Raw genomic sequence first — 27876 nt, forward strand, 5'->3', positions numbered from 1 at the left:
GGTTGGAAGCTCGGTAAAGTATACCTGGCCCGTCTCAGACTGTGGGAGCCAGTGCCCAGATTGCTAAATCAACAGCTGTTTGTTCTGCTGTTCTGATATTAATTTTCGATTTTGCATGTTGTCTTACAGTCCCAGCAGTGCTCAGAGTTAAATTAGGAAAATAAATATTCCAAAAATATTGAAAGAATGTGTTTAGAGACAAACATCCAACATGCTCAACTGCAGATGTGCTTTGAAAATTCTGAGCAGAGGGGAAGCGTCACACTGTGGGGATATAAATGATCCTGGCACGTAGTGGCCGAGTTTACTCGGACTAGGTGCATGAAATTGGACTGTAGCCCTGATTTAGTTATGTTTGTTCCTGGCAGACTGTGACAGATTGTGGCTTGTAGTTTTTCCAGTTTGTTATGCAGAGCACTGATGAGGGTTTAATGGGGTTTTTTTTTTCTTGGTTTCGTGCCTCGTGTGGTGATATTTTATATGTTACAGATTAATTTAGACCATTATTACATCGCTCAGTCTCCAAAGCATCACAGGTAATCACATTTAACTTCAGCCCCATATACCGCTGTAGCTGGTGTTACGATAAACCTAATAGTTCACTTGATAATGTCTTTTGCTCAGCTCTCTGGTGTATTCTGTAATAAGACCATCAGACGTAAAGGTCAGGCAAGGCATGGCTGGTGCTAAACCATTAAGAATTACCTCTTTGACATGTTTTTGTATTGAGATTATATAATATATATATAAGGATTGCCTTTTTCGCTTTCTCCCTATTGGCCTGACCTTGTGGGAGTTATCTCTCACAGTTACAGTTAATTAAGCTCCTAATTAACCTATTGATTGCCTGCGCACACGTACAGAGCTCCACAGTACTCACAGCTACGCGAGAGAACACACGGTCTCTTAATTCTGCAGGTGGTGATAATTACCTTTGCAGGAAAACTGTATTTACAGCTGCAGTTACACAATTTGCTTTTAAATCAGCAGGTAATGGCTGTTTTTTAGCATATCTTATGCATGCAGGTCTTTAGAATCTGGTGAGATGACATCTGATAATCTGGAAAAAAATATCTTGACCTCATAACGCTGGATGGAGACTGAATTTCTGTATTTTATTTTCTTTATTTGGCGGCAAATGTATTTTGGGCTCATTCTTTTTTTTCTTTCTTTTTTTTTTGTATTTTTTATGGTAATGCGGTGACACAAAACGAATTCTGTTCTTCAGGCTGCCTTTATCGAGCTTAGCTAAATGGGGAGTTTCTGCCTAAATGTGAAGTGACGCATCCTCCCTCTGAGTGACAGTAATCCCCAGCTCTGAAGAGAGGCGGTGGTGGAGAATACCCAGCATGGGTTCAGAATTTGAGGCACTCTGAAAGCGATTTGGACAGATGAAGAAGAAAAAAAGAGGCCAATCTTTTTGGTAATTCCAGCTGCCTTAAAACCCGCTCTTGCCCTCTTGCATATTTTAATTATGCTCAGTGTTGGGTTAAGGCCTGATAGGACTTTGCGTTGTGTTGGCTCAGTGTGGGTTTAACGTTGTCCCGTAGCTTTATCTTTGCGAAGCATGCTGGTATGTTTGGTTGAACTCTGCTGCTGCTTGTTTACCGTCTCCACTAACGATGCAAACCTGCAACTGTGCTAATTTGTCGTGCAGCGACTGACAGTGGGAGGTCTTTGCGCAGATGCACAGATATTCAGCAGGACAATGGCCACAACAGGACACTTAATTGTACTTTATGCAAAATCAATATGGTTCTTGCAGCCCTGACTCCTGGGAGGCTAGGCGGGCAACGTAATGAGTCCGGGGGTGGGGGGTTCCAAGAGAGAAGCAGGAGGAGGTGTTTTCTACCTCTGTCAGGATCCAGGCGTTATTTTCATGGTTGTCCACTCCTCTCTCGTGTAACAGAGTGGCTCTGGGGGGGCTTGATAGTTAAATCATTTACCTGCTGATTATTTCCTAAAAGGACAATAATACTTTTAGATGTCATGATAAGTGTTTCACGTCCGTTAAAACAGTTCAATATATGCCTCATCACATATCTGTATGAGCTCCGGGAGCACGCCAGTAATTTGACGGGATTATCAGCGGGTTCGTCTCCCTCCTTTTATCCCTTTGTCATATCCCTGCTGTAGTCAAGTCACCCTGAGAACCTCTGTGGAGCATGACCTGAATCTGAATGAGCTTTAGCTGCTCCTGACTTCTCTGTCCTGCCCTCATTCCCCCTCCTCGGGCACCACAGCACAGATGCAAAGACGCCCACATGTGCAGGACAGTACTTTGAATAGTTGGCTTTAATGAGACAGAACCCATGGGAGTATGGGATGGTTAGTTAGCGGTTTCAAGAGGGATTCCAGCTAGGATGCATGTGCCTGCTACTGTAAACACTTTGTAATCTCAGCCCTGCCTACAGCAGCTTTATCAAAAGAGACGTCGTTCACTTAAGACTCGTTCCTGGGGTTTTCCACTTCTACCACAGTGACAAGTATGACGCAAAGGTTTTGCCTGGCAAAGCTCACTTTCAGTCTCCGGCACTAAGTCAATCAAACGTCGGTTTGATATCACTTAAAAATAAATAAATAACTACTTTTATAATAGTGCTAAGCCTGTCTGGGACCTTATCAGATAAGCGCTGCAGATATTTTGAATCTGAAAATTGACCTTTAACCACTTGCTTATTCCTTTCTTTGAATGACACACATCTCTTTCATCCGTGACTTCAGTCGGCTTCCTGTGACGTTGCTGAATGTCACGGCTGTAAACCTCCTGTTAGCAGAGTATCACTCTACATTCTGTCAAGGTTTAACTGAACCAGCAGGCACAAGTTTACCACGACACAGGAAAAGACAAAGAATAAACTCTTACGTCCCTCTTCAGTCATGTCTAACCCCTTTGCTTTAATGCCAGCATCAACTCCTCCCATGCACCAACCAGTATATTCAACCAGACACGATTCCCTTTGTTTTTTCTGTCCATCTGGAGCCTCGAGGCACTCGCAGTCTGTTTGCCATCTACGGCACCCACCCCCATCACCCCACACAACCTCAGGTTTGTCCAGCATCGCCTGGCCTAGCTTTTTGTGGGTGAAGTGGGCCATACGAATATCTCCTGCAGGGGAATAGTAGAGGGAACACAGAGCTGCTTTACACCTGACCTTTATCTGTTTTTGCTGACAGGAGCTTAGTAACAAAGGGTGCTGGAGGGGAGTGTTTGGTCTACCCTGAAGTGGAAACCCAGGCAGACATTGCTGTCATCTTTATTTAGCTGCATTTTGTCAGTCGGAGCATGCAGAGGGCAATGCAGCGGCGTAGCGATACTCGCACTCACACACATGTAAACAGTTGTAGCTTCCTATGAGTCTATGTTTAAGCCTGATGAACCCAGACAGAGTCTCCCGGCGCGTCTTGTCTGGTCTGAGATTGCCGATTCAGAAAGCGTCGCCTCATGCTGCAATTGACAGCTCCTATGTAAACTGTAAACCTTTTTTTTTTTTTATAGATAGAGGCCATGAAAAGGAAGATTGGTGACATTTTCTTGGCATTCCAGATGATGAAAGAAATGTCAGGTCCTGATGATGATGTTTCCTAAGACTGTAACCTTTCAGTTGAAAGCGGAGGCTGCACGACATGTATGTAGAGGTTTGAGTCAGCTGCACTGTCAGAGGGAAGAAGTCACAGCTTCGTTTTTGTCTGATTGTTGTACACCTTAGCGTTGGCCTTTTGACTTTATTGGTGCTTGTGCAGTCTTCTTAGAGACTACTTTGATGCCTAGATTTTTAACCCCTTAACACCTAGTGTATTTAATTTGATACAGCTTGTGTGATTTTTTTGAGACTTCTCAATCATCAGTAATCATCAAATATATTTATATATAAATTTCGGGCAATTATTTCATTGTTTATGTTTTAAAGAGTTAAATGTACTGTTTGCCATCTGGATGAACAGAGGATATAAAAACAGACAGCTTTGCTGTAATTAATGGTTCAGTGAATTGACACAGTAAATTACCTTGTGTCTTTACAGCTTCAGTGACCTAAATTAAATTAAATGAACAGGTCACTCTGAGATTAAATTCAAGTATTTTTGTCTGTGGCCTGTAGTGCTAATGACCCGTCTACATTGTTTTGGTGTGCATTGCCCAGTTTTTGAGATATCAGCTGTGGAAATCAGTGACTTTCCTTGAATCTAATGGAGCATGATCGCACTTGCCTTGTGCTGCTTCAGATGCCAAAAGAATGCACATAAACAGAGTTCCTACATTAAAGTGCTCACAACAGGGTTTGAGGGTTTCAAGTAACTGGGTTATGATTTCTAGAAGGAGATATCGCTGCTGACATTTTCACATTAATGTTTTTGGAGCTTGGAGCACCTCAAGGGAAGTGCCATCGGGTCCCATTATTTTCAACAGGGGATAATATTTTCTAAAGCTGATATCTTCAAATATGGGCATCTCACTCCAAAACAACCTGAATGGTTAAGTTAACTGTCCCTTTAAATCAGATGTTTCTTAATCCAGACTTTCACACTAGGCCATTGCTACAAGTCAATATTTCAATTCAGTTTGAAACACAAATTCATAACAACAGTTGCCTCAGGGCACTTGATATTGTTGGCTACAGACCCAACAACATTGGAAAGAAAACCAAAGAATTGTGAAGAAATTATTCCCACAGAACATTAATATCTGTGTTTTCTTCAAGACCCATTGTAGTACCGACTAGTGCCAGCAAATGTAAGCTCTGGAAATGCTAAAAAAACAGCTAATTTAATGTAGCTTCTGAAAGTGTTAGCATGTATCAACACGTTTGGGATTTACCCACATATATGTGCTTGACAATATGTGGCAGCTATGGCACTCATTACCAACATGCAGGCACCCATTCAGAAATAAAGAACAATTGGATTTCATTCCCACTTCAGTTGCAAGCTGGCTCACTGTCACACTGCCATGGTTTAATGGTACACTTGAACAGAGCCTTCATTTATTTTATTTGTGATACTTGAACTTGAAAGGTCAGAATCTCTGCTGTGAATAGATCAGAAATGATTTGGTCTCAGTAATTTTCCCAGTTAATACATTTGATGTTTTCCATGTTCTATTGGAAATTTGGGGATTTGCAAATCACTGAATTCTGGGTTGTTTTTTTTTGCACTTTACACATCATCCCAACTTTTTGGGAATTGGAATTGTAAATCCATGTGCATTATTATGGAAATTGTTCCCCCCTTACAGCTACAACAGCTTCCCCTCTTTTTGGGAAGACTTTCTACAAGCTTTTGAAGCTTGTCTGCGGCAATTTGTGCCTATTTAATAGCATTTCTAAGGTCAGACGTTGATGTTGGATGAGAGGGCCTAGCCGGCAATCTTCTTTCTAGTTTATCTCAAAGGTACGGTGGGGTTGAGGTTAGGGCTCAGTGTGGTACAGTTAAGGTGTTCCATACCCAAATCATCTATCCATTCTTTGGACTGAGCTTTGTGCAATGGGGCACAGTCTCACTGGAACAGAAAAAGCCTCTGCAAAAGCTGAAAGGATAGAACTATAAAAAAATGTCTCAGTGAGCGAAAACATTAACATTTCCCTTCACTGGAACTAGAAAACAACCCATAGCATTATCCTTCCTCCACCAACCTTTACAGCTGGCACCGTGCATTCAGGCAGGCAGTGTTTCCTGCTATTCACTAAACCCAGACTAAACTCAGTCTGGTGTCCAGACTGCCAGATAGAGAAACGAGATGAGATTTATCACTGCAGCACGTTTCCTTTTCTCCACAGTCCAGCGGTGGCATGCTTTACATCACTCAAGCCAACACTGGGCTTGCAAGGAGATGCTGCTGCCATGGCAGCCCATACAATGAAGCTCCCAGTGGTGATGTTAAAGTCAGTTGCCTACTGGTGGTGGTCAGAGGGCCCGGTGGCACCAGTGTCCGGCAGCCTCGCCTCTGTCAGTGGGCGCCAGGGTGGCTGTGGCTACAATGTAGCTTGCCATCACCAGTGTGTGAATGTGTGTGTGAATGGGTGGATGACAGGTTGTGTAAAGCGCTTTGGGGTCCTTAGGGACTAGAAAAGCACTATACAAATACAGGCCATTTACCATTTACCATTTGAATTGCTGTGGTTCGTGAATGCTTTGACTTTGCAATATTACCACTTACTATACAGCTCACTGTGGATTGTCTAGAAGGGAAGAAATTTCACCAAAGACTTGTTGCAGCTGTGCTATAACAGCTCATTCCTCAGAAATGTTTGTAAAGACAGACAGCATGAATACGTGCTTGATTTCATTCATCAGCGACAATGGGATTGAATGAAACACCTGAATAGAATGACTAAGAGGTGTGGCTCAGTATATAGTCCATATAGTGTACATTGATCTCATGGTCTTATTGCCTTTGTGGCTGAATAAGAGAAAATCCCTGTCTACAGGTCCCCCAATGAAAAAAATGGAGTCAGTTGTAGTAATCTAGTAACACCTGTACTATCCAAAGATGAGCGTCTTTCTTCGTAAACAGTTGGTTCGGACTTTATTGGGTAGATTTAACTAAAACTACTCCAATCCAGTACTGTATATCCCTTCTGAAACAGAATAAGTGGATTATATCCTGCTAGGATTGATTAAATGTCTATTGTATTGAGGTATATTATTAATAGATAGGTGTACCTAATAAAATGGCAACTAAGAGGGTTCGGTTTTGTAAGACAAGTTGCTTTTATGCCAGGTTTCATTATTACGTTGCAGCAATTAGGCTTTTAGAGACTCTAAAGTGAGTACTGTGTTACTAAGTGTCCTCCAAGTGCCTGCGCCAGTACAGCTGTCATCTTTGGGTCTTGTGCATCATTAACAGCGGCCTTATTATTGTGCCGGCTGCAGCGGTGTCAAATGGCAGTGCCCTAACTCCAGTCTGCAACAGCTGCATTTAATCAAGCACTGTTTAATCAGCCTCGGCCTTACCCATCTCTGCTTGCCTCGCGGTCATTTCTGCCCCGACAGCAGATTTATAAGGCTGGATCCGTGAGACACAAACACTCTTGAGCCTCAACACTGCATCCGCAGTGGTTTGTCCGCCGTACGTTTTCCTGGAGCCACCGCAGGGCACATTTGTTCAGAAAACATGAGATATAGAAGTCACTCAGGAGTTCATTTGCCTCAGTTAGGGTGGAATATTAACATGTGAGAAGGGCTTAAGCTCTTTCCCTCTAGCCTGCTTGTCACCATATGGAAACCAGTTGTTTCCATATGGTGACAGAGGACACCCTCTGCGCTGCCTGACGAGAGACAGTAGTGCTGTGAAGGAAGGACAGACGCATGAGGTGGGGGGGGGGGGGGGGGGGGGGGGAGTGGCTGATGTTGTGAGTGGGCGCTTGTTTGGGAAAGACTTTGGATTTTTTTGTGAAAGTGTAAACCCTTTCACTAAGCTGGCTAAGCTTCTGTTTTTATTCTTTGAGCAATAACAGGAGCGCAGACTGTATCATTCTTTGCCTGTGAAACACCAGACACATTTAAAGGCGGGCAAGACCCTTTAATACAGTTCAGCTGCATGAAGGGGAATTCATGTGAATTCATGTGACGGAGGTGGTCGGGGAGGGTCTTTATCTGCGACTCACTCTTCCTTTTATGTAAAAGCACAGGAGAAACTGCTTCCTTGAAACCCACTCGGAGACATCCCTGGATCATTATCCAAACCAAAGGGAACTGCTACTACAAACACTCACATGCTATAGCTGGGACACGCTCAGCTCTGGTGCAAAGCAGTCACGAGGAAGCAGCCAGGCAGAAATTCTCCTGCTGTGTGTGCGCCTGACAGAGCTCTGTCTTCTCAGGGTGCCTGCAACAGAAGTGTTTCAGTGGAAATCCCTGACTTTTACTTGACCTTACATGGGAAAGTTTCTCTCTCCAAAGATGTGGTGGATTTTTGAGGCTTGTGTGTTGTCACATCGCCAGGCAGCACGTGGGTTGCTCGCTCTTTCTTCAAAGTGTTTGCGCGCGCTGCGAGAGAGGACGGAGGTGGTCGGGGAGGGTCTTTATCCCGTCCTGATACTGTATCAACCTCAAAGGCCGCTGGGCCGTCATCAGTGACAGCAGTGACACTGAAAACACAGATCAAAGACGGGATCTGCCTCCCCCTCTGGCTCCAGCAGGGAGGAAGGGGTTTTGTGACCAACCGAGCCCGTGAAAGCAAGAATAGAAGGACGAAGGCTGGCAGAGGAATTTAGTCAAAAAAATGATTATCTACTTGGGTAGCATTCACTCGCATGGGGTTTGACAGGTCAACAAAGCCGGGCTCTTTTGCGCCTGAGTGCTCTTTTGTGTCATTCGGCCCAGAAGTTTGGCTGGCTTTATGTATGTAACCATATAAAATACCAGAGTCTCCTTTGACTTCAATGCTGAGGACAAAAGCTGACTTTAAAACAGGAATAGTTACTGTTGCAGTGTTATATTAACTATAGCTCTTTGTCTTTTCCTTTTGTTCACAGCAAAAAGCCTCAGGCAAGGTGCTGTTTGACCTCGTGTGCTCCCACATGAATCTCATTGAGGGTGACTACTTTGGCTTGGAGTTTCAGAACCAACAAAAGATGATGGTGAGTAAATGAGAGCACAGAGGAACCTCTGTCAAGCATACCTAACGTTGCTTTCCCTAAAATCAGCTCCGTGTTGACCGTCTTCTCTCTTTCACAGGTTTGGTTGGACCATATCAAACCCATTATCAAGCAGCTCAGGCGTAAGTGCTTTAAAATACTAAACCCTATTCTTTGAAGAAATCTCTCTCAGTGGACGTTTCTTTGTTTGTCTGGAGAAAACCTGTAAGCGAGCGAGAAGCATATCTCGCTTCAAAGAGCTGCTGTTTTGTGTATTTGATGCAGTCCAATAGCAGATCTCTTTGTTGTTTTTACGCAGGGCCGAAACACACAATCCTGAGGTTTTCTGTGAAGTTTTTCCCCCCGGACCACGCCCAGCTACTGGAGGAGCTGACGAGGTGAGCTCCTCTCTGTGTGATATAACTTATCTTCGTCCCAACAGCGTGCTTATCTTCCGCTTGGCAATGAAACGTGCACTTGTATACAGTGTGTCAGTGTAAATCAGTGTCACTTATTTCCACTGTGACTGAAAACAATGGTGGAAACATGAAACGTGCTGCGGTTCCCACAAGATTTATGCCCCGCCACGCTATGCTGTTCACATATCAGGGCTGCCATGTTTCTGATTTAGCTCTTGGGAGATTAGTGTGGCGCTAATGGTTTTCCGGTTTCTCCTTTCTTGTTCTGGACTTTATATCCTGGTTATTTGTCATAATTATTCATTGATTTGAAAATGCAAAAGACATTGAAAACATTTTTTGGCAAACTCGGCAGCTGAAGGATGGAGGTGGATGCAAACTGCTTGACTAGTTGGCGCTGACGTTAGATGTTCTCAAAAAACCGAAGTAATTATTATGCCTCTTATTAGGACTATATTTGTTTCTGTGCTGGACTACAGCCAGGAGGTGCAATGTGTTCAGGAAATGTCCCGAAAACTAACTTTACTTCTTATAGATTTCTGAATTTAAACTGTACGGTTGTTCCAGCTGACTGTGGTTCAAAGAAAGGCAAAAGATGCTTTTCATTTAGTTAGAATTTGCAATAATCCTCTTGGCTGCCATGTTTGAGTTTAGCAGTAGATTTCAATCTGATCCAGAATTCAGGTGGTAGAAAACACCAAACTCCAGCTCCTCCTTTTGTATAATGTGAATGCTGTTTGTGTTTGGCCCAGGTACCTGTTTGCCCTCCAGATCAAACAGGACCTTTACTGTGGACGTCTGACTTGCAACGACACCAGCGCCGCTCTGATGGTCTCCTACATTATACAATGTAAGGAACGCCGGTGCTGTTTTTGTCATTAAGCTCATGGGAACAAAACACACACATAGATGAAAGGCAGTCATGGTAAAAAAAAACAAGTACACCGCAAAGTACAGTATCAGTTCTAAGATTTTACATGAAAAGAGGTCATAAAAAAGAATCTAGTCCTCACCCGCTGTTAAAATTAGGTAAATACAACCTCAGACAAATAAATACACATGACAAGTAGTTATTTATTTGACAAAAAAACAACAAAATGTAGAAGCAGTGTCTGAAAAACTAGGTAAACGGTGATTTAGCCTCACATTTGTCTCTAGAATACTTTGAGGAGTTCCCAAATCATCACCATCAGCAACAATCCCTTCACTAAAATCACTGATGTCTTTCATTCTTGGCATTCTGTGAATAAACAATGGCTCCAGATCAGCAAGCTGCCTAAAGTAGTGCTTTTATAGAGGTGCTCGCACTCGCTGATGATCAGTTAATCAAGTGCATTTGATTATCAGCACCCGGCGGCTACTTAGCCTCATATTTCCTGCAGAAGCAGTGAGGGTTTTTCACACACTGCTTTTTCATTTTTGATGACTTTTTTTTTGTTAAATGAATAATTATAGGGTGTAAGATGTCATGTGTTGTTGTTAATCAGAGGATTTGTTTACCTAATTTTAATAGCAGCTAAGAGACGGATAATTTATGACAGATTTTTATTATATCCTGATACAGACAACATTTCATCTAAAGAGGGTGTGCTTTCTTTTAACCATGACTGTAACAGTGCACACTGCACACCACTGCAAATTGATTATCGGTGTATTACGGTGGGTATTTTTTAGTTAGATGGTGCCAATGCCAGGAAATCTGAGTATTTTCATTGCTGCAGTCTGTCACACGATAGTGATCAAAGTTTTTTGTATCAATGAAACACTAAAAGAGGAAATACCTTTAATTCCTCCAGAAAAGCCACGCTTTTACAAGCACTTTTACAAGCACCCTACATTGACTTTTTTTTATATTATTCTAAATGTTATCAATTCTTATTTATTTTATTCTTATTTTGTATAACATGAGCTCCCCCCCCCCTCCCCTCCCCTTTCTTGTCTCCCTTAAGCTGAGATTGGAGACTTTGAGGAGAGCCAGTGCCGGTCACACCTCCTCAACAACAACTACATCCCAGATCAAATGCCCCTCATTGACAAAATCATGGAGTTTCACTCAAAGAATATGTGAGTAGAGATCTTGATTCAAGGCTGCACGGTGGTTTTAAAATAAGGCAGTTGTTTGGTTCCAGTCGTAGTTTCTGTTTAACTCTCTTCATAAGGTCACTGAAGGCACGGCTGCGCTCAAATTACTCTCTCAACACGTCAACAGGAAATGTTGTTTCAGACCGCGTGCGTGTCCCACTGGGAACTTTTATTATAGAGGTGGCACATTCAGGAAAACAGCCATTGAATGAAAGGCTCCTTTCTCAGAGAGCTGTGTATTTTTATTATACACGGGCTTAGAAAAGGCAGTCTTTGTAAGTTGTTTTACAGCTTCTGGTCAGAAGTGGATGTGAGTTCATCTTCTATTCTGTCTATAAAGACTACTTTCCTCCAAACAGAGATCTGAAATCCTCTTTCAACCTGCTGCATGACTCACGCTGCTGCTGTCGGCCGGTTCAGTAGGTTAAAAACGCAGTTTGTCAGAGAGTGCTCTGAGACGTCTTGCGCAGGAGGTCGCGAGAAGTGAAGCTGGCGATTGAACTTGGCGCTTCTTTTTAGGCTTTTCTATTATAACTCGTTTTGGGAGTGGTATGTGTTGGGAATATGTTACTGGAAATTTTCTAAATGTCCTTAAAGCATATTTCGCAAAATTCCCCCAACCGTGCATGGGTTTGAATATGAGCCAATGCTTTGCTAACACTTGTCTCACCTCAGCATTACAGGGTGTCATGCCAGAGATGAGCACGCAGTGGGTGGCTGCGGCAACATGAAAGGAGCTCTGTTAGAGCTGACTGCTCCCTTTAACTTGCTCTTTTTTTCCCACCAAGAGTCCTTCTTGGTTGATGACTGCAGTACTTCTGGCTATGTGCCATGTAGAATTAAATCTCTTATTAATTACCACACACAGGAAACAGGAAGGCTTATCCACTGATAAGAAATAGAAAGGTTAGTTGGCATTTGCAGCCCCTCCCACAACTTCTCCAGAAACTCAGATAAACTTGAGAAACCTGGATTAAACTCTGTCTTTGTCTTTCACTTTAATTAGCCAGATATCCAACAGGGGAATACGATTCATTTTTGTCTTAATTTACCCTCCCTGCTCTAATAATTATTTCCAAAACCATCTAGAAAATAGTTTCTAAAGTGAACAATGAATAGATGGAGTTTTAAAGCTCAAGTTCCTGTGTGTAAAACAAATTTATGAGCGTATAACACAGAATATTTTGTTACAATAATAACACCAAGGCTTAAAAGATATTAAAGAGTTTAACAGATGTGGGTTAAATAAAAGCTACTTTCAGCTGGTCCCTCATTCGCGAGTGGTCCCCACAGCAGGTAGCTCCACATCTTTGATTTGCTCAAACTGGGGATCTCTTCACTAGTTAGGTAGATGTGTAAACCACCACAGTATGCTTCCAGTGCTCCCAGTTTTCAAAAGTATAGACAACCCAACACTAAGAAGGTGTCTTTGTTTGTTTTTTGACAGTGGAGGTTTGTGACAGTGCTCGTTAGTATGATCGCTTTATTGATGGTTTTTCCCTGAGTTTTGTTTCTGTTAAACACTACATGAAATATAGTTTCGTTTGTTTTATTTTATACCACAGTGGTCAGACACCAGCAGAATCAGACTACCATTTGTTAGAAGTTGCTCGCAGGCTGGAGATGTACGGGATTCGGCTCCATCCTGCCAAAGATCGCGAGGGAACAAAGTTAAGCCTGACTGTGGCGCACACGGGTGTCCTGGTCTTCCAGGTTAGTCCAAAATCAGTGCAGGTCAGCCCAACTGGTATCAAACGCTTTTTATGTGTTTAGTAGTGCAAAATAGTGAATTCTGTTTTTCATCACTTCAGGGACACACAAAGATTAACGCCTTCAACTGGTCTAAAGTTCGAAAACTGAGCTTCAAGAGAAAACGCTTCCTCATTAAGCTGAGGCCGGATCTAAATGTAAGTGACATCACAAGATATTGAAACCCTTCAGCTCACTGACTGATGTTATGTTTAAATGTCTTGATGTGTCCCCCAGAGTTCATATCAGGACACTCTGGAGTTTTTAATGCCAAGCAGGGACTGCTGTAAAGTCTTCTGGAAGATCTGTGTTGAATATCACGCCTTCTTCCGCCTATTTGAGGAACCTAAGCCCAAGCCCAAGCCGGTACTCTTCTCACGAGGCTCCTCCTTTAGATTCAGGTAGCATTTGCATCAAAGAGCCAAACTCTGTCTATCATGGCTGCAAGAACACAGCAGTTTCTACCCATCAGTTAACAGTCTGCTAAGGCTCTTGCGGAATAGCTCATCATTAACTGTCTCGTATTTATCTCTGCAGCGGTCGCACGCAGAAGCAGGTGATTGAATATGTGAAAGAGTCTGAATTTAAAAAGATCCCGTTTGAAAGGTAGAGGCTGCAGACACCTTTGACATATTTGGTACAGGCGAGGGTGCTCAGAGTTTATAACGCTGACCTTTAATATCTTGTCTGCCAGGAAACACAGTCGTGTTCAGTACAGCAGTCGGGTCCAACACAACAGTCGCCTGTCACCATTGCCTTCTCCAAGCCACCGTGAAGTGCCAACTGATGTGAGTCTTTTAAGTGGGCAATTTGTTGCATACAGCATTTTTTTGTTGTCTGAGCAAATACAGTCCATAGTGTCGCTTTTCACATTGTTTTCTCTTTTAAAAATGCACATAATGTAAAAATACAAAACTTTAAAATCCTGGCCTTCAGTAAGAGTAATGAATACAATGAATAAATTGTGGTCTTTAAATTCTTTAACCCTGTGTTCCTGTCTCGTACTGGTAGAGTGGTGCTCCTGGGGACAGAATTGATTCTCCTCGGCGTCATTGGAAGGAGTCGGTCCTGGTGAGTGCAGAAGACCCGGCAGCTTCGCGGGCGAGGATGAGCCCCTCGCATCAGAGAAATGGCCACGAAGAGAGAACGGGGTCTGTATCCAGGACAGAGGAGACGAGGAGCCCAACACGACAAACCCACCCCGAACATCTGAATACAGGTCCAGCATCTAGGGCTGCTAAAGGCGGCAGCTTTTCCATTCCCTACATTGACTGCAGTGATGTAGATGCTCAGTATTACTTGGGCAGAGACCAGGCTAGCAGGTCAGACCACAGCTATAGAGAACAGGGTATGCTCCGCCGGGGATCTGGCTCTGGATGGATAAATGGGGCTCTGCAGGCTCAACAGGAGCACTTTCTGGGTAGGATGTATAGGGAGTCTTCTTCTTCTTCTAGAGCATCGCTCATCGTGAGTCATGAGCTAGAACATTCTCCCAAGCAGTCATGCCAAACGGTTGACCGAAGTCCTGTTCATAGCATTATAGGAGACATAGGTGTCCAAGAGAGGCAGAGCAACAGCCCTATAACAGTTTCCACTGTGACGGGTTCAAGGGGTGTCACTGCCAGTCCTGTGATTGACATTCTCCATCACGCACCTTCCCTTAGTCGCATAGACCAGAACGGCTACAGTCCCACTCCACTTAACTTTAATGACGGCAGATGCTCTCCCGTTATGGGCCGATCTCCCCGCTCACAGAAATCCCACAAAGCCCATTTTGACGCAGACGCATTCCAAGGAACGTCCTCTGCAAAGCAAGAATCGCGTACTGTCCTCTCTCGGGCTGAACGCATGGCTGCTCTTGAGCGCCGCATGGTGGCCAATGGGCTAACTGCACCAGGCAGGTCGCGGACCAGTCTGGGGCAGAAACGATTAAGATCAACCGGTGTCACACAGTACGGAGCAGTTCAAATGAACGATGGCCCGAACACAAGCGGCTCAGAGTCCAGCGAGTCGGAGTTAGAAAATAACAGGGGCAGCAGCCCTGTGATGTTTGGTAGCCCAGCGGAGGCTAATTCTAGTTCCCCCATACCAAGAAACACGTTTTCCTTTGGCAGCCTCCAGCTGGATGAGGAGGCAGATGAGGATGCTTCCCATGCCTTCAGCGATGAGGATATCGGACACATTTTCAGCTGTTAAGAGTGCTAAAAGTTTTAAAACCATCTGCGACTGAGAGCTATAGGGGTCTGGGTCAGAACGTAAGCAGGAGGCTTTTTCACATCCACACACTCCCGAGTCCATAGTGGTCACAGCACAGCACTGCTGAGTAGAAGCACCTTTTTAAACGTAGCCGAATGTATCCGTTCAGGCTTTTCTTGCCCATTTCATGGAGCGGCTTTAATGTTCAGCCTCGCTGTTCTTTAATTATATTAACATGTCCGATTGGACATAGACATGTGCCTTTTAAGGATTTTACACTCAATGGCTACTAATTAAAAACTACAGAGGTTTTCAGACAGTTTGAAACGTGAGGCTGTTTAAAAATGTTGTAGATTTTATTCATGTCAGACGATGCCTTAAAACTCCCTGCAGAAAATTCACATTTTGTTCCATAGCTGTCCATAGACACATCTAACTATTTGAAGTTAGTTACATTTTTTAAAAGGTTTCTGCATAAGACACTTGGTCTGTTGATGTGTCATTGAGGTAGTAGTAACTGTTAACTTCTGTACATTTACCTTTCTTTTTTTACTCTTAATGCAGCACCTACTATTTGATTGTTGTGAGAAGTTCTGGTCTGAAGTGATGCTGATCCATATGCAGTACCTCAACTCATTAACTTGAAGCAAACGTTATGATTTAGCTGTCATGTTTAAATGTCCCGCCAAAGGGAGGGAGTGTGTAATCGGCTCTGTTTGTTTGCTTGTCTGTGTATCTGTTTGCAATCAGTCTAGCGTCCACAGCTATCAAGATCTAAATTTCAAAATTTTGTGTGATGGTAGATATCAATAACAGCTGGAGTTGATTTCATGTTGGTGAAAATCGGGTTAAAGTTAAGGTTACATCCAATGTGAAAATTAGTAAACGGTTTATATTACCCACATTTTATGGATGTTCTTCAAACTTCACTTGGGGGACATGAGTACCTAAGCAGTTTTCGCACGCAAGGTTAAAGTTGACCTTGAAAAAAAACAATCTGACATCAGCATGTTGTCATAAAAAACATCATAAAGTATCAGAGTTTTAGTTTAGCCCTTGCCCTGTGGGGGGAGTTGCGCTCTCTTGTTCACAGATGTTTTGGGAGTTACGAGATCAGAAGATTTGCGTGAGTAGTAGCTTCGAGGGACTGGCAGTGGCTTCATCTGATAGAGTTAAAAGCACATGTGTGTTGCAGTGTTACAGTTTGGTCACTCCACAACAGTTTGTGGCTTTTCATGCCCAGTGTTGACATTCCCAGTCTGCTCTTGACTTGCGTTCAAGTATCTCTGGCAGTAATTTGGCATCACCGAGCTGCAGTCTTCCTAACTTTTATTTCCAGTCTCCTTTTTTAACTTTCTTTTGCACCCCTGTCTTCATGCTTGTCTCTGTGTATTCTGTTTAACAAGCTGTTGAGCTTTATTTTACATTTTTTGTTTCTCAGTTTAATTTCTTTATTTTTCTCTGTCCCTGTCTGTCAGCATGAAACTGTTTGATCTTGTAAGTTTTTCTTTTTCTAACTTTGAATGCATGTCTATCTTTTCTGTAACTCATAATGTATGGTTGAGGAAAAAAAACAAGAAAACAAGATTACCAGCCTCTGGGTTCCCTTTTCTGCAATGATCCAGATAACGAGGTTGTAGATGACAGGAGCCTGGGAATGTGCGGGTTTTAGTATCGGTGAATGCGTGTGTTACTGTATGTGTGAGTGGCAGTTTAAGGACAGCACCTCAAAGCACAGAGTCTCTTTGCTCATCCATCATGTCAACTGCTTCAGCGGTTGCCCCCCAGAAAGTCTTTAGCGCTGACAATTAAGAGGCATATCAAAAGTGAGATATGATGGTTTTACACTTCTATCAATACCTACTGAAGTCTATCCATCCATAATAAATCAAAATTAGCGCTGGAATTTAAGAGATGGTGTTAAGATAATGTAGATTTGGGAGTTACTGGATCACTGCAGTGTGGGCCAGGCTTGTGTTTGTTCTCACCCACTGGTGTCCTTGATGGTTTGTTTGCAATGCATGCTGTGATAAACCAGATTTGTGGTACGGCTCAGGTCCTGCTGTTCTGCTCTGGCTGCTCTCTGCATGCACTCTACTGTATGTACTGTAATATACTGTGCTATTACTGTCATTTCAGTACTTTATATATAGTAAGATATTGACACTTACATTAAATTAGACTGTAAGAAATCACAGCAAGCTCATTTACAAAGAGCTGAAATGTACAATATTTTTTACTTATTGTGTAATTTATTTAATTAAACCTAATGTGAAATTGATTTGTGTTTATGTTATAAATTATATAATTTATGAATTTCCAAATTAACCCATTTGTCATTAACACGTTTCTCGACTCAGCAGTAACAGAGTGAAAACAAAAAGCAGTTTACTAAAATATTCATAAAGCCATTTACTATTACAGGCCTAGAAGCATGAATGCATTTATCCCCACTTTTTCCACGTCTGTCTTCTGTCTTGCATTCATTCGCTCACTGTGTTCTTGTAGATGTTCACTGGGCCTTTTCTATGCTGCTTTTCACACAATTTTGAACTATATGTGTTCAGCAGAGTCAATAAAGACGTTAAAATGATATTTTTTCCAAATCCTTCTTTTTAAACCGTTGAAGTCGGTGTATTTTCTGGAGTCTGGTCCCCACTGTAGATGTTAGAACCTTTCCGTCTCCTTTGTAGCATTCCTCTAGATGTGTGTATTTGCCTGAGTCACTCCTTCCCTCAGCTGTACTTGTGCATTGAGCTAACTGCAGCCACCAGCTGCACTGCCCTGCGTTCTTGTTATAGCTGTTGCGTTCGTGCCAACACACCAGAAGTCGCCAGAGAGAGGTGAGCAAGTTGCTGCCGGAACATAGTAAGTAAGCTGAGTGAACGCTGTCAGAATGGATGACACTAAGTAAGCCGTTCTTCTCGATCACCCTGCAGTATTAGTCTCAGCTTGCGTATTGATTGACGTGGTAAGAAAACTGCCAGAGTAGTCTGGAATGTTGAGTGAGTCACGGCTGACTCTATATTTTCTGTAGGCAGACCTCAGATGGAATGATGGAAACAGTTTGGTTTAGCTTGCAAAGGTGTCTATTAGGTAAAGTGTGCAGTGTAGGATAATGAATCGAATGCTGGAGTTTAATTATTAGCCAAATGCCACCACGGCATCTGACAAAGATGACATTTCTTTGGAGCAGAAACTACAGATTATTTTCACTATTAAATAATCTGTTGATTACATTCTCGATTTATCAGCTGTGTATTCAACAAATGTCAGAACATGGAGAAAAATGTCATCACACACTTCAGCTTGTTCCTAATGTGTCATTTAATCAGTTTGGGGAAGAAAAAAACCCCCAAATGCTTTATAACAATGTAATACAGAGAAAAGCAAAAGCAATGTAATACAGAGAAAAGCAAATTGTTAGAATTCAGAAATTCTAACAATTTGGTCATTAAATTTGTTCTTACAATTTAATTTCTGCAAAACTCAACCGGTCTGCGGCTTAAAGTAGGCAAATGCAAATGCTCTCAGAGCTGCCTAACATCGTTTTCTCATCTCATTATGGTCACCCATGGCTCCGTGCAGGTGTGGTTTCCAACAGTCCTCACCTGTCCGCGTCCTCTGGACACTCCCACGGGATGGTCAACGGTCAGAAGTCGCTGGAGCTGTGCAGTCACAGTCCCGACGGCCGGCTGCCTTCCCCGCTCACCAGCCCGTTGCTCAACGATGCCTGCAGTGTTCGCACTGATGATGAAGACGAGGTTCGAAGGAAGGTTTGTAACCAAGAGCCATTTTAATATATTGCCTTGTTGTGTCATTGTAAAGATTTTTTTTTAAATAAAGTTGCTACTCAAAATAGAAGTGGACTCAGATTATCTGTCCTGAATAAAGTTACTGTTAGACATTTGTGGAGCTGATTGCACCAAACACTGTTTGAGTTGTTCACGCACACCCCGTTTGTGATGCCCTTGCAGAGGTTCCCAACAGATCGAGCCTACTTCATCGCCAAGGAGCTGCTGACAACAGAACGGACGTATGTGAAGGACCTCGAGGTGGTGACCGTGGTAAGATGGGCCAAGTCGCTCGCCAAGCCGACGCTCTCCTGTTTGTTTTCTCCTGCGCTTGTCCTCTGGGGGGAAAACATTGATTATTCCAGTTAGCTGCTCCATCGCAGAGCACCCGCCAAATCATAGAGTCAGGCAGTGACACAGGAATATTTTGGCAGATGTGATTTCACTTTTTATTCATTCCCCACGCTCGTTCTCCGAAATGCATTTATCTCCCTTGTTCAAGGCTGTGAATACTAAACTGTGTTTGTGTTTAAAGAGATAGATGGATTTAGCCGCATGCGCTCTCTGCCTGTGACTCACTGCTTCAGCCTGCTCCTGTAGATTTAATTGCTGGGTACAAACAGGATATTAAATGTGCGGTACTGCTCCTTCACATGCAATCAAGGAGGATGTCCTTATGAGGCTGGACTGAAGCGTTGCCGTTGTTTGATTCGGCTCTCCTTTTACACTGGCAGGTTCAAAAGCCGCAGCTTTTCTCGGCTTGCAGTTTTCAGAGGAGTCTTTCACACATCTCATAAATATTTTGGGTGGGCTTGTGCCCTGGTTCTTTTATTCTGCTGCATGTGTATGTGTGCTCCCTCGCTCTGGTTGATGCCGCTGCTGTTAAGGGTGAAGTCATCTGAACAACAGCTGGCGCCTCGTTTCCAGCGCTCACTTTTCCTAAAACCCACTTCCTTTTCCCATCACGTCAACTAAATAAAGCTGTTTTCTGTTCAGTGTCCACAAACACAAAACATAAACATAAGGCTTCTCTCTAAGTTAATGAAACAACAGCATTAAGAATGGTCGGCTATTGATTCTTCGATTTGTCCTCAGCTAATTAAGGGATTTGAAAGGAGGCAAAAGGCTTTTCATTACCTGTTCACTTTATCTCTTCTTCTCAGAAGAAAATCGCTGTGGAGATCTCTTGGTAACCCTTGGTATCATACATAAATGTGCAAAGGTCTTGAGTTACCCCTCGTTTCTTCATATTTTTCTAGAGAAATGTGAAATAGTTGCTGTGATTTATTGAAACATATGTAAACATATATGAAAGGTGATTGTTTAATTCTAACAAGCTTGAAAGTCAGTATTTGGTATCTTATTCTTCAATACATCCTAAATTCTCTTAGGCAAACATTCTTTTAATTTCTTTAAATAGTCTTCAGGAATAGTTTTCCAAGTTTCTTCAAGGACATGCAAAGCTCTTCTTTGGATGCTGGCTGCCATTTGTTCTGTTCTCTGTCAAGATGATCCCACACTGCTTCAGTAATGTTGAAGTCCAGGCTCTGAGGAGGACAATGCATGACTGATAATATTCCACTGTGTGTTATTCTGTCTAGGTGTGATTTTACTGTATTGGCAGTGTGTTTGGGATCATTGTCATGCTGAAAAATGAAGATTTTGCCAATCAAATGCTTTTCAGATGGTACTACATGGTGGATCTGATGGCGTTTTTGCATTCAAATTCCCTCAGTTTAAACAAAAAACCCAACACCCATCCATTCTTCCATTTTCTCCTGCTTATCCAATCTAAGGACCCTCTCCCAGCTGTCATATGGCAACAGGCTGGGTGCACCGTGGACAGGTCGCCAGCCTGTCATAGAGACACACAACCAGAATCACCAGTTCACCTCCTCTTTACATCCTAACATGAGTGGTACAACGACTGGACTTATGAGTGAAAAAACAGCCAACTATTGCTAAAAACCACTTTTTAAAAACACAAGAAAATCCGGCCCCTTGGAAGCAAAATATAATAAAATGATGGGTGGCTCAAGACTTTTGCACAGCACTGTAGTTCATATAAATCAAGTATTTTATTTCTTATATAGGCCAAAATTAAATATTCACCCACAATCAGCCTTATATCCAGATACCAGGAAGTTCTAATAGAGTTTAAACACCATCTGTAAACATCCTGTCATGATGTCACAAGCATGACCTGCTTGTCACAAGTAGACAAGCGCTGCCACCTGCACAATGAAAAAAAAAAAACACTCAAAAACCTGGCCTTGTTAGTGAACTGAGACTTTTATGGGAAACTGTATTTCCCTCGTTAAATGGCTTGAAAGATCACTGTATGCATGTATCCGTGATACCAGTCTTTCCAGAGTGCCGTGGGACAAGATGAGGCAACTCCGGACTCCCTGAAGGACGCCATCTTCTCCACCTTTGAGCCTCTGCACAAGTTCCACACAGGTTTTCTCAGGGAGGTGGAGCAGAGGCTGGCACTGTGGTGAGGCTCATTTCACTTCCAGATATTTCCCGCAGGGTCAGGAACAAGCTCGGTGATGTGTCGGGGGTTACGGTTCAATTTAAAACAACTTCCTCCCCCATTTTTAATGAGTTTTGCTGGCATTTAGCCCAAGAGGGCAGTCCGGTCCCTTTAGATGACCCAAGGAGCTAGAATCTCCATAGCAACAGTCATGCTGCACCACAGCCTGCCTTTATTCTGGCTTGTGGGCGTATGCCCTCTGATCTCCTTAATGATTGTGCTTTATCTAGTACACACTGACTTTTTCACAGACACGGAGAAAGTGACGCATAAAGCTGTTAAAATTTAGGGCCTAGTCACACTCATTAGAGCTCCAAATTAAAGCAGAAAGTGATAGTGTGCTTTACTCGGCTGATAAGAACCACATTCAAATGCATATGCAAATTATCCACCCCTACATTTGTCTTTCTTTTTTTGCAGCTTTGCATATTCAAATACTGTACTTGATATGGACCTTGGTTGTTAAGAACATGATGAGATAGTCGTCTTTCTTAAGAGCAGTAGGATGCATTTTACAGAGTGAGATATTCCCCCTAAATTCCCTGCTAAAACGTTAACATTAAATTAATAACTAGTCTGACCAAGTCCAGTAATGGCAGCCCCATTCCTCATGAATCCTGCATGGAGAATCTGATGCTCAAGGGAGACACCTGCTGGTGTTTCTTAAAGTTAAACGCGTCCATTCCAACTTCATTGGAATTTTTCTTGCACGCAGTGTGACTGAATAGTCAGTGAGATTAAAGTGCTTTCATGTTGTCCACGACGATAATAATAATATTTATTCATGTAGCTCAAAGCGAGGCAGATATTACAAAAAGCTTTACACAGGAAAATAAATCAATGAATAAAAAAACAAAAGAAAAGCTGGCAACAAGTACAGCAAATGAAAATTTACACATGAGCAGAGCGGCAAACACACATGAATATGCAAGAACATTTAGGAAATTACACAAAAAGGTTATAGAAATAGTTTTAAGAACGCTGTATTTTCAGAACCATCATAAAGCGACACAATTCTTCATATATTTTAAAGAAGATTTTGCAAGCTAAACTGGAAATAAGCTCCAACAGTAACCACTGATTAGGAGTCATTGCTTAAAAGGGACTGCTGTCTTTCTCTTTTAAGGGAAGGACGCTCTAATGCACACATTAAGGGAGACTACCAGCGCATTGGAGATGTCCTGTTGAAGAACCTTCAGGGTTTGAAGGTGAGCTGTGACGTTTTGTTAAACTTCTATACGTGTTTAATTAGAGAAAATCACGACTGTTCGTGGATAACAAGTCTTACCTGCAGCCCCTGACAGCAAACCTGAGCAAGCAGTCTGAAATCCTGCTGGAGCTTGAGAAGGCGTGCAAGGCGTCCCGAAGGTTGGAGGGTCTCTGCAGAGACTTCGAGCTGCAAAAGGTCTGCTACATTCCCCTCAACGTCTTTATTCTGCGGCCTTTGCACCGCCTCATTCACTACAAGCAGATCCTGGAGCGCCTGTGCAAACATTACCCAGCTACTCATGTGGACTTCAGGGATTGCAGAGGTGTTACACTCAGTTCACAGAAGCGTATTTCAGTGTTTTGGTGTAACGGAGCATCTGTAACGATCTCTTACCTCTGGTTGGTGTCCAGCTGCTCTAGCTGATGCGTCTGAGGTGGTGGACCAGCTTCAGGGAAGCCTAATCAAGATGGAGAACTTGCAGAAACTTCTGGAGCTGAAGAAGGATCTGATTGGCGTCGACAATCTCGTTGTTCCTGGTCGGGTGCGTTTGAAATCTACAGGAGAGAGATTTGTTTAACTTTTTGTTTCTGTTTAGATTTTGTGACAAATGATTTCTTTCCTCAGGAGTTCATCAGGTTGGGCTGCCTCAGTAAACTGTCTGGAAAAGGGCTGCAGCAGCGAATGTTTTTCCTGGTAACGTCCCACTTTCTTCACCTCATATCACTAATCGAATTATTTAGCTGACTGATCTCAGCAGAAATGATAATCATGCTTTTATCCTGCCCGGCTATGCATTACTGAGATGGTGTTGGCAGATTTAGTGCAACCGCAAAGGTTCACGCAGGGGAACGTAGCACATGTTGCTTTGAACTTTGGCGGCCTTAGTGTTTTACACGAGTATTTGATTTGGTTGCATAAGCATGAAAAGAAGCGTTTGTGTGTGCAGGATATCAGTGTTAAGTTTTGGTTTTTAATGCCACTCAGTTGTTAATTTGTTCTTAGGATTTTTAACTAACGCGTCCTCCTCTGCCTCTTTTGCAATAGTTTAACGACGTCATTTTATACACAAGTCGAGGGATGACGGCGACGAATCATTTCAAAGTGCACGGGCAGCTGCCGCTCCATGGCATGACAGTAAGTGCCGTTGTCTCGCAGAAGAACACAGGGCATTGGAGCGGCTGTCACCAGTTTGTCATTACTAGAGAACATCTGCCCCCACTCTAGCACACACACACACACACACACACAAGCTCGTTCAGCTATCTTAGTGAGGACCTTCATTGACATAGTGGTTTCCCTAGCGCCTTACCCTAACCCTAACCATTAAAAATGAATGCCTAACCCTAACCCTTACCCTAATACCTAACCATAACCTAATTGTAACCTTGACACCAAAACCACATTTTGAGCCTCAAAAAGGCCTTCAAATTTGTGAGGACCCATGTTTGTCCTCACAAGTGACTGTTGGTTCTCACAAGTATGGTAGAATGCAGATTTCGGGCCTCACAAAGATAGGTAGACAGGAACACACACACATACACACATATTTTCAAGACAGTTACACGTTTGCTTCTCTCTCGCTTCCTTTTCATCCGCCTTCCCTCCTTTTCTGCCTATTTTGGTCTTTGCTGTCCTAGATACTGCAGCTCTCTAATGTCTTTTCTGTGTCTCTGTGTTCTTCTTCCAGATCAGAGAGAGTGAGGATGAGTGGGGTGTACCTCATGCCTTCACATTGGTTGGGCAACGGCAGTCCGTAGTAGTAGCAGCTAGGTACGATTGCCAGCAAACACCTTGCACCTTGAACCTAAAGTGGCAGGTTTTTAAAAATATTTTAGCTGCTTTTGAGTTATATCTTTAAAAGCATCTACTTTTAGTTACAGTGAGCTCATAAAATTGTGATTTGCAGTCTTTTCCCTTTTAGCCTCTTTGGCTACACAGAGTCTGTTGCTATACCCTCTAACAGAGGGATGTTGCCCCCTGAAAGGAGGATGGCAGGTTACTCAGAAAAGCTACTAAAAACTCATCTGCACATTTCTTCTTTTTGTTAAATCAAATAAAAATAAGCTAACAGTATAAGAAAATATACTTGGAAGATAAAAATAAAATCAATTCATAAAGCATGCAGTCAACAACAACACGAGTTCAGTTAGGGTGTAGTGCGCTCTCATGCTTTTCCTGCCCTCAGATGTTTTGTTGATTCCCTTTGCCTCAATAAACAGATGGTTCATGTTTTACTGTTATTTAAGAGGAACATTTGGCTGGGCTAACCAGACTATTTCTGACCACCGGGCCCACCCTGCTGCGACTCTTTGTGCTTGTTTTGTTCAGCATTCTGTCCATTTGTGTTTTTTTCCTCCAGTTCTTTGGTAGAGATGGAGAAGTGGATGGAGGACGTAAAGATGGCGATAGAAATGGCGAAAACCAGCAACGGGCCTTCATCTGAGCTGCTGACCAGCAGCCTGACAGACAACAGTAAGTTAGTACGAAGCCACACAGCTGAATGTGAGAAGCTTGACTTTGTGATAAAGCAGCGGTAACTGTTAAGAGACGCACCATGTGAATTCCCAGATACATGCTGATTTTTGATTGGTCTGACGCTGTCTGTGTTTAGCTCCTCTCCCTCCCCCTCTTTCATCATCCTGCTCATTGTCTAGCAGTAACAACCTCCTGACTTTCTCAGAATGCCCAGAGGACTCCTCGGTGGAGGCAGAGTCCGAGGACGACATGACAGCTCCCCACGTGTCATTGGAGAAGCCCACGCCTCACCGTGGTAACACCATGGTGCACGTGTGCTGGCACAGGAACACCAGCGTGTCAATGGTGGACTTTAGCATAGCCGTGGAGGTATCAGCCCACCTCAGACCTGCCCCCCTCCTCCTGCCCCGCTGTTTTCTTTCTCTGTTTCTGAGTGTGTGCTGTATCTGAATTCACTTTGATGATCTCTCAGTGGGAACAGTATCCCCCTTAAGCTGCTAAACAGGTTACTATATCCCATTAACTACTAATTCAGCTGGAGCATTAATGCAGAATGTTGCTTTTTTTGTTTTTAAACAAGATTAGCAAGGGTCACTCTTTTTTAAATGTCACAACATTTATTATTAAATCAGAAACAAGTCTGTTTTTTTTTCCTCTTTTCCAGAATTCTGAGAAAAAAAGTCATTATTTGTTAATTCTGACTTTAATCTCAGAATTCTGACTTTAATCTCAGAATTCTGACTTTTTTCTCAGAATTCTGACTTTTTTCTCAGAATTCTGAAATTAAAGTCAGAATTCTGAGAAAAAATAATTCCGATGAAAAAGTCAGAATTCTGACTTTAAGTTCAGAATTCTGACTTTTTTTTCCTCAGAATTCTGGAAAAGAAAAAAAAAGACGTGCCCCCTTTTTGTTTTTTTCCAGTGGCCCTAATCCTCTTCCGTAAAATTCACGCAAACAGCTGTCTGTCGATGGAATAGTGTGAGACCAGTGACAGGAAGTGATGTGACGCTACCCTTATGCATAAGGTTCCTCATGCATTTGCATCAAAGCAAACTCCATGGACCAGTCAGTGTTTGTGAAAACATTGCTCAGCTGTACCACTGCTAGTCAACAAATCCTCCACACAGTGCTTTTAAACCGATCTGCTTCTGATCTTTTGTGTATGGGGAGTTTTTATTCATTGAATTATTTTTACGAGTTACTGTTTGATTACTTCATTTACAGCCTCGAGGAGGTTACTGTTCTCACGTTTCCTTCTTTTGGCAGTAGCCAATGTGACGTCCTGATCTAAACTCCAAACTGTGGCTTTCCTGAGTTGTTTTGTCTTTTTTCTTCTCTTCCCGGCAACTCTGACCGTCTATAAATAGAGAGAGAGAGCAGTACGTAGATGTGCTAAACGTCCTCATTCGCATTAACAGAACGGATCCTGTTTTGGGATGTAGCCTTCCTACAACCCAGCTGTGTCCTGATCTAGTTCTGCTCTTCCTCTGTAGTTGTAACAATGTCCTCTTCACAGCCTTGCCTGGACACACCGTCGGCCTGAGTGTTAACCCCTGCCACTGCATGCCTGTGTTTCACCTACTCAGTCTCTGTGTTTCTGTCCCTCTTTCCCTCCCTGTCTGTTTTTTCTCTCTCTCTGTCTGTCTGTCTGTCTGTCTTTCTTTCCCCCATACGTCTGTGCATTCCTCCGTGGTAGAGGAGCCTAGTCCAGTCAGTGAGAATAAGACCCCCCTGGTGGGGCCCCCGAGTGGCCAGGGACCAGTGCCTCTGTCTGTTATCTGCTGGTACCGTGTTCAGAGCCTCTCCTTTAGTGAATCCTGCAGGAGTCTAGAGGTAAAGGAGCCAGGCAGACAGGAGAGGCCCTGTGTTTATGTTTTATTTGAACTGTATCGCAGGAAGCAAGATTTATAGAGAGGAAATTGAAATTAAAGTTGTAGCAATACCTCATAGTGAAATTTATGGTATTATCACCACTATTAAAGACTTTAATTAAGCATAATTTATTGCAGAGGGGCCAAAACTGTGATTTTTCCTTCCTGCCTTATAGTTATTCTTTTAAACCAGTGATTCCCAACTAGACATGCTGGGGTTAAATAGAAAGTTTATGTAGTACCCACAAGTCTTAGAAAGTTTAGACACAAAATGGCTCTTAAGAATCAGTTTTTGTGTCTTTAGTGTTAAAATATCTTCTCTTGTATATGTTGGATGTGTTTTCAAGGCTTGGTTCCCAAAGTAAGTCTGTCACACTTCCAAAAAAACACACAGGTTCAACAATTTTTCCTTTCTGATAAAATTCCTCCTGTTCTTACTGCCAGTGATTTTAATGGTAATTAATCCACAGTCCTTATGAAGTTCAGTGCATGTCACAGCTAGATTTTAAAAAAAGACTTTTTCTAGTATCCTTGTGTTACATTCACTGTAATACAACTTCATGAAGAAACACTGTCATACTCTACGGGATTGTAGAGCAGGTGTGGACGACTGGAAGAAAATATGGAGTGAATCTTCTTTTTTTATAGTTAATATTTGGTAAGAATTGCTGGCTTTTTTTAAAACACAATTTTCTTTTTCCTGGAAAAATGGGAAATATCGATTTAATCTGAAGATTTCAGACTGTAGAAGCTTCAAATTTGGGGTATATTTCTGCACTGAATCTAAAATTTGTACCTTCGCTCTTACATACTACAGGCAAAATGGGAACAGACTGTCTGTTAATGGTCAGTGTGAAGAGGAGGAATAATTATGCAGGCTTCAGTGTGTTTAATCATTATTTGAGTGTGTCTAATTCATTTAAATGAACGAATTTGAACACACTGTGTGTGTCAGATTAGGGCGGGA

The 27876-nt window shown here is 42.6% G+C and overlaps 1 protein-coding gene across 3 annotated transcripts in view; it reads left to right on the forward strand.

Annotated features, from left to right (window-relative positions):
• The window catches only part of LOC146500645 (FERM, ARHGEF and pleckstrin domain-containing protein 1-like), a 56668-nt gene that overhangs the window by 25516 nt on the left and 3276 nt on the right, over positions 1-27876 (forward strand). Inside the window, exons 3-24 of one of the 3 annotated variants that reach the window (XM_085134428.1) lie at positions 8475-8579; positions 8677-8719; positions 8896-8974; positions 9748-9845; positions 10945-11059; positions 12643-12790; positions 12889-12984; positions 13064-13227; positions 13364-13432; positions 13521-13614; positions 13838-14045; positions 18611-18798; positions 19000-19089; positions 21180-21313; positions 22479-22560; positions 22647-22884; positions 22973-23103; positions 23187-23255; positions 23607-23696; positions 24250-24332; positions 24922-25034; positions 25174-25406. In XM_085134428.1, the coding sequence (XP_084990554.1) occupies positions 8475-8579; positions 8677-8719; positions 8896-8974; positions 9748-9845; positions 10945-11059; positions 12643-12790; positions 12889-12984; positions 13064-13227; positions 13364-13432; positions 13521-13614; positions 13838-14045; positions 18611-18798; positions 19000-19089; positions 21180-21313; positions 22479-22560; positions 22647-22884; positions 22973-23103; positions 23187-23255; positions 23607-23696; positions 24250-24332; positions 24922-25034; positions 25174-25406 (2670 nt within the window). Of the gene's footprint in view, positions 1-8474; positions 8580-8676; positions 8720-8895; positions 8975-9747; positions 9846-10944; positions 11060-12642; positions 12791-12888; positions 12985-13063; positions 13228-13363; positions 13433-13520; positions 13615-13837; positions 14046-18610; positions 18799-18999; positions 19090-21179; positions 21314-22478; positions 22561-22646; positions 22885-22972; positions 23104-23186; positions 23256-23606; positions 23697-24249; positions 24333-24921; positions 25035-25173; positions 25407-26734; positions 26872-27876 lie in introns of all 3 variants that reach the window. The other 2 variants (XM_085134430.1, XM_085134429.1) reach the window with 2 other exon arrangements.

The sequence above is a fragment of the Neolamprologus multifasciatus genome, chromosome 16, assembly GCF_963576455.1.
Source record: "Neolamprologus multifasciatus chromosome 16, fNeoMul1.2, whole genome shotgun sequence".
Classification (NCBI taxonomy): domain Eukaryota; kingdom Metazoa; phylum Chordata; class Actinopteri; order Cichliformes; family Cichlidae; genus Neolamprologus; species Neolamprologus multifasciatus.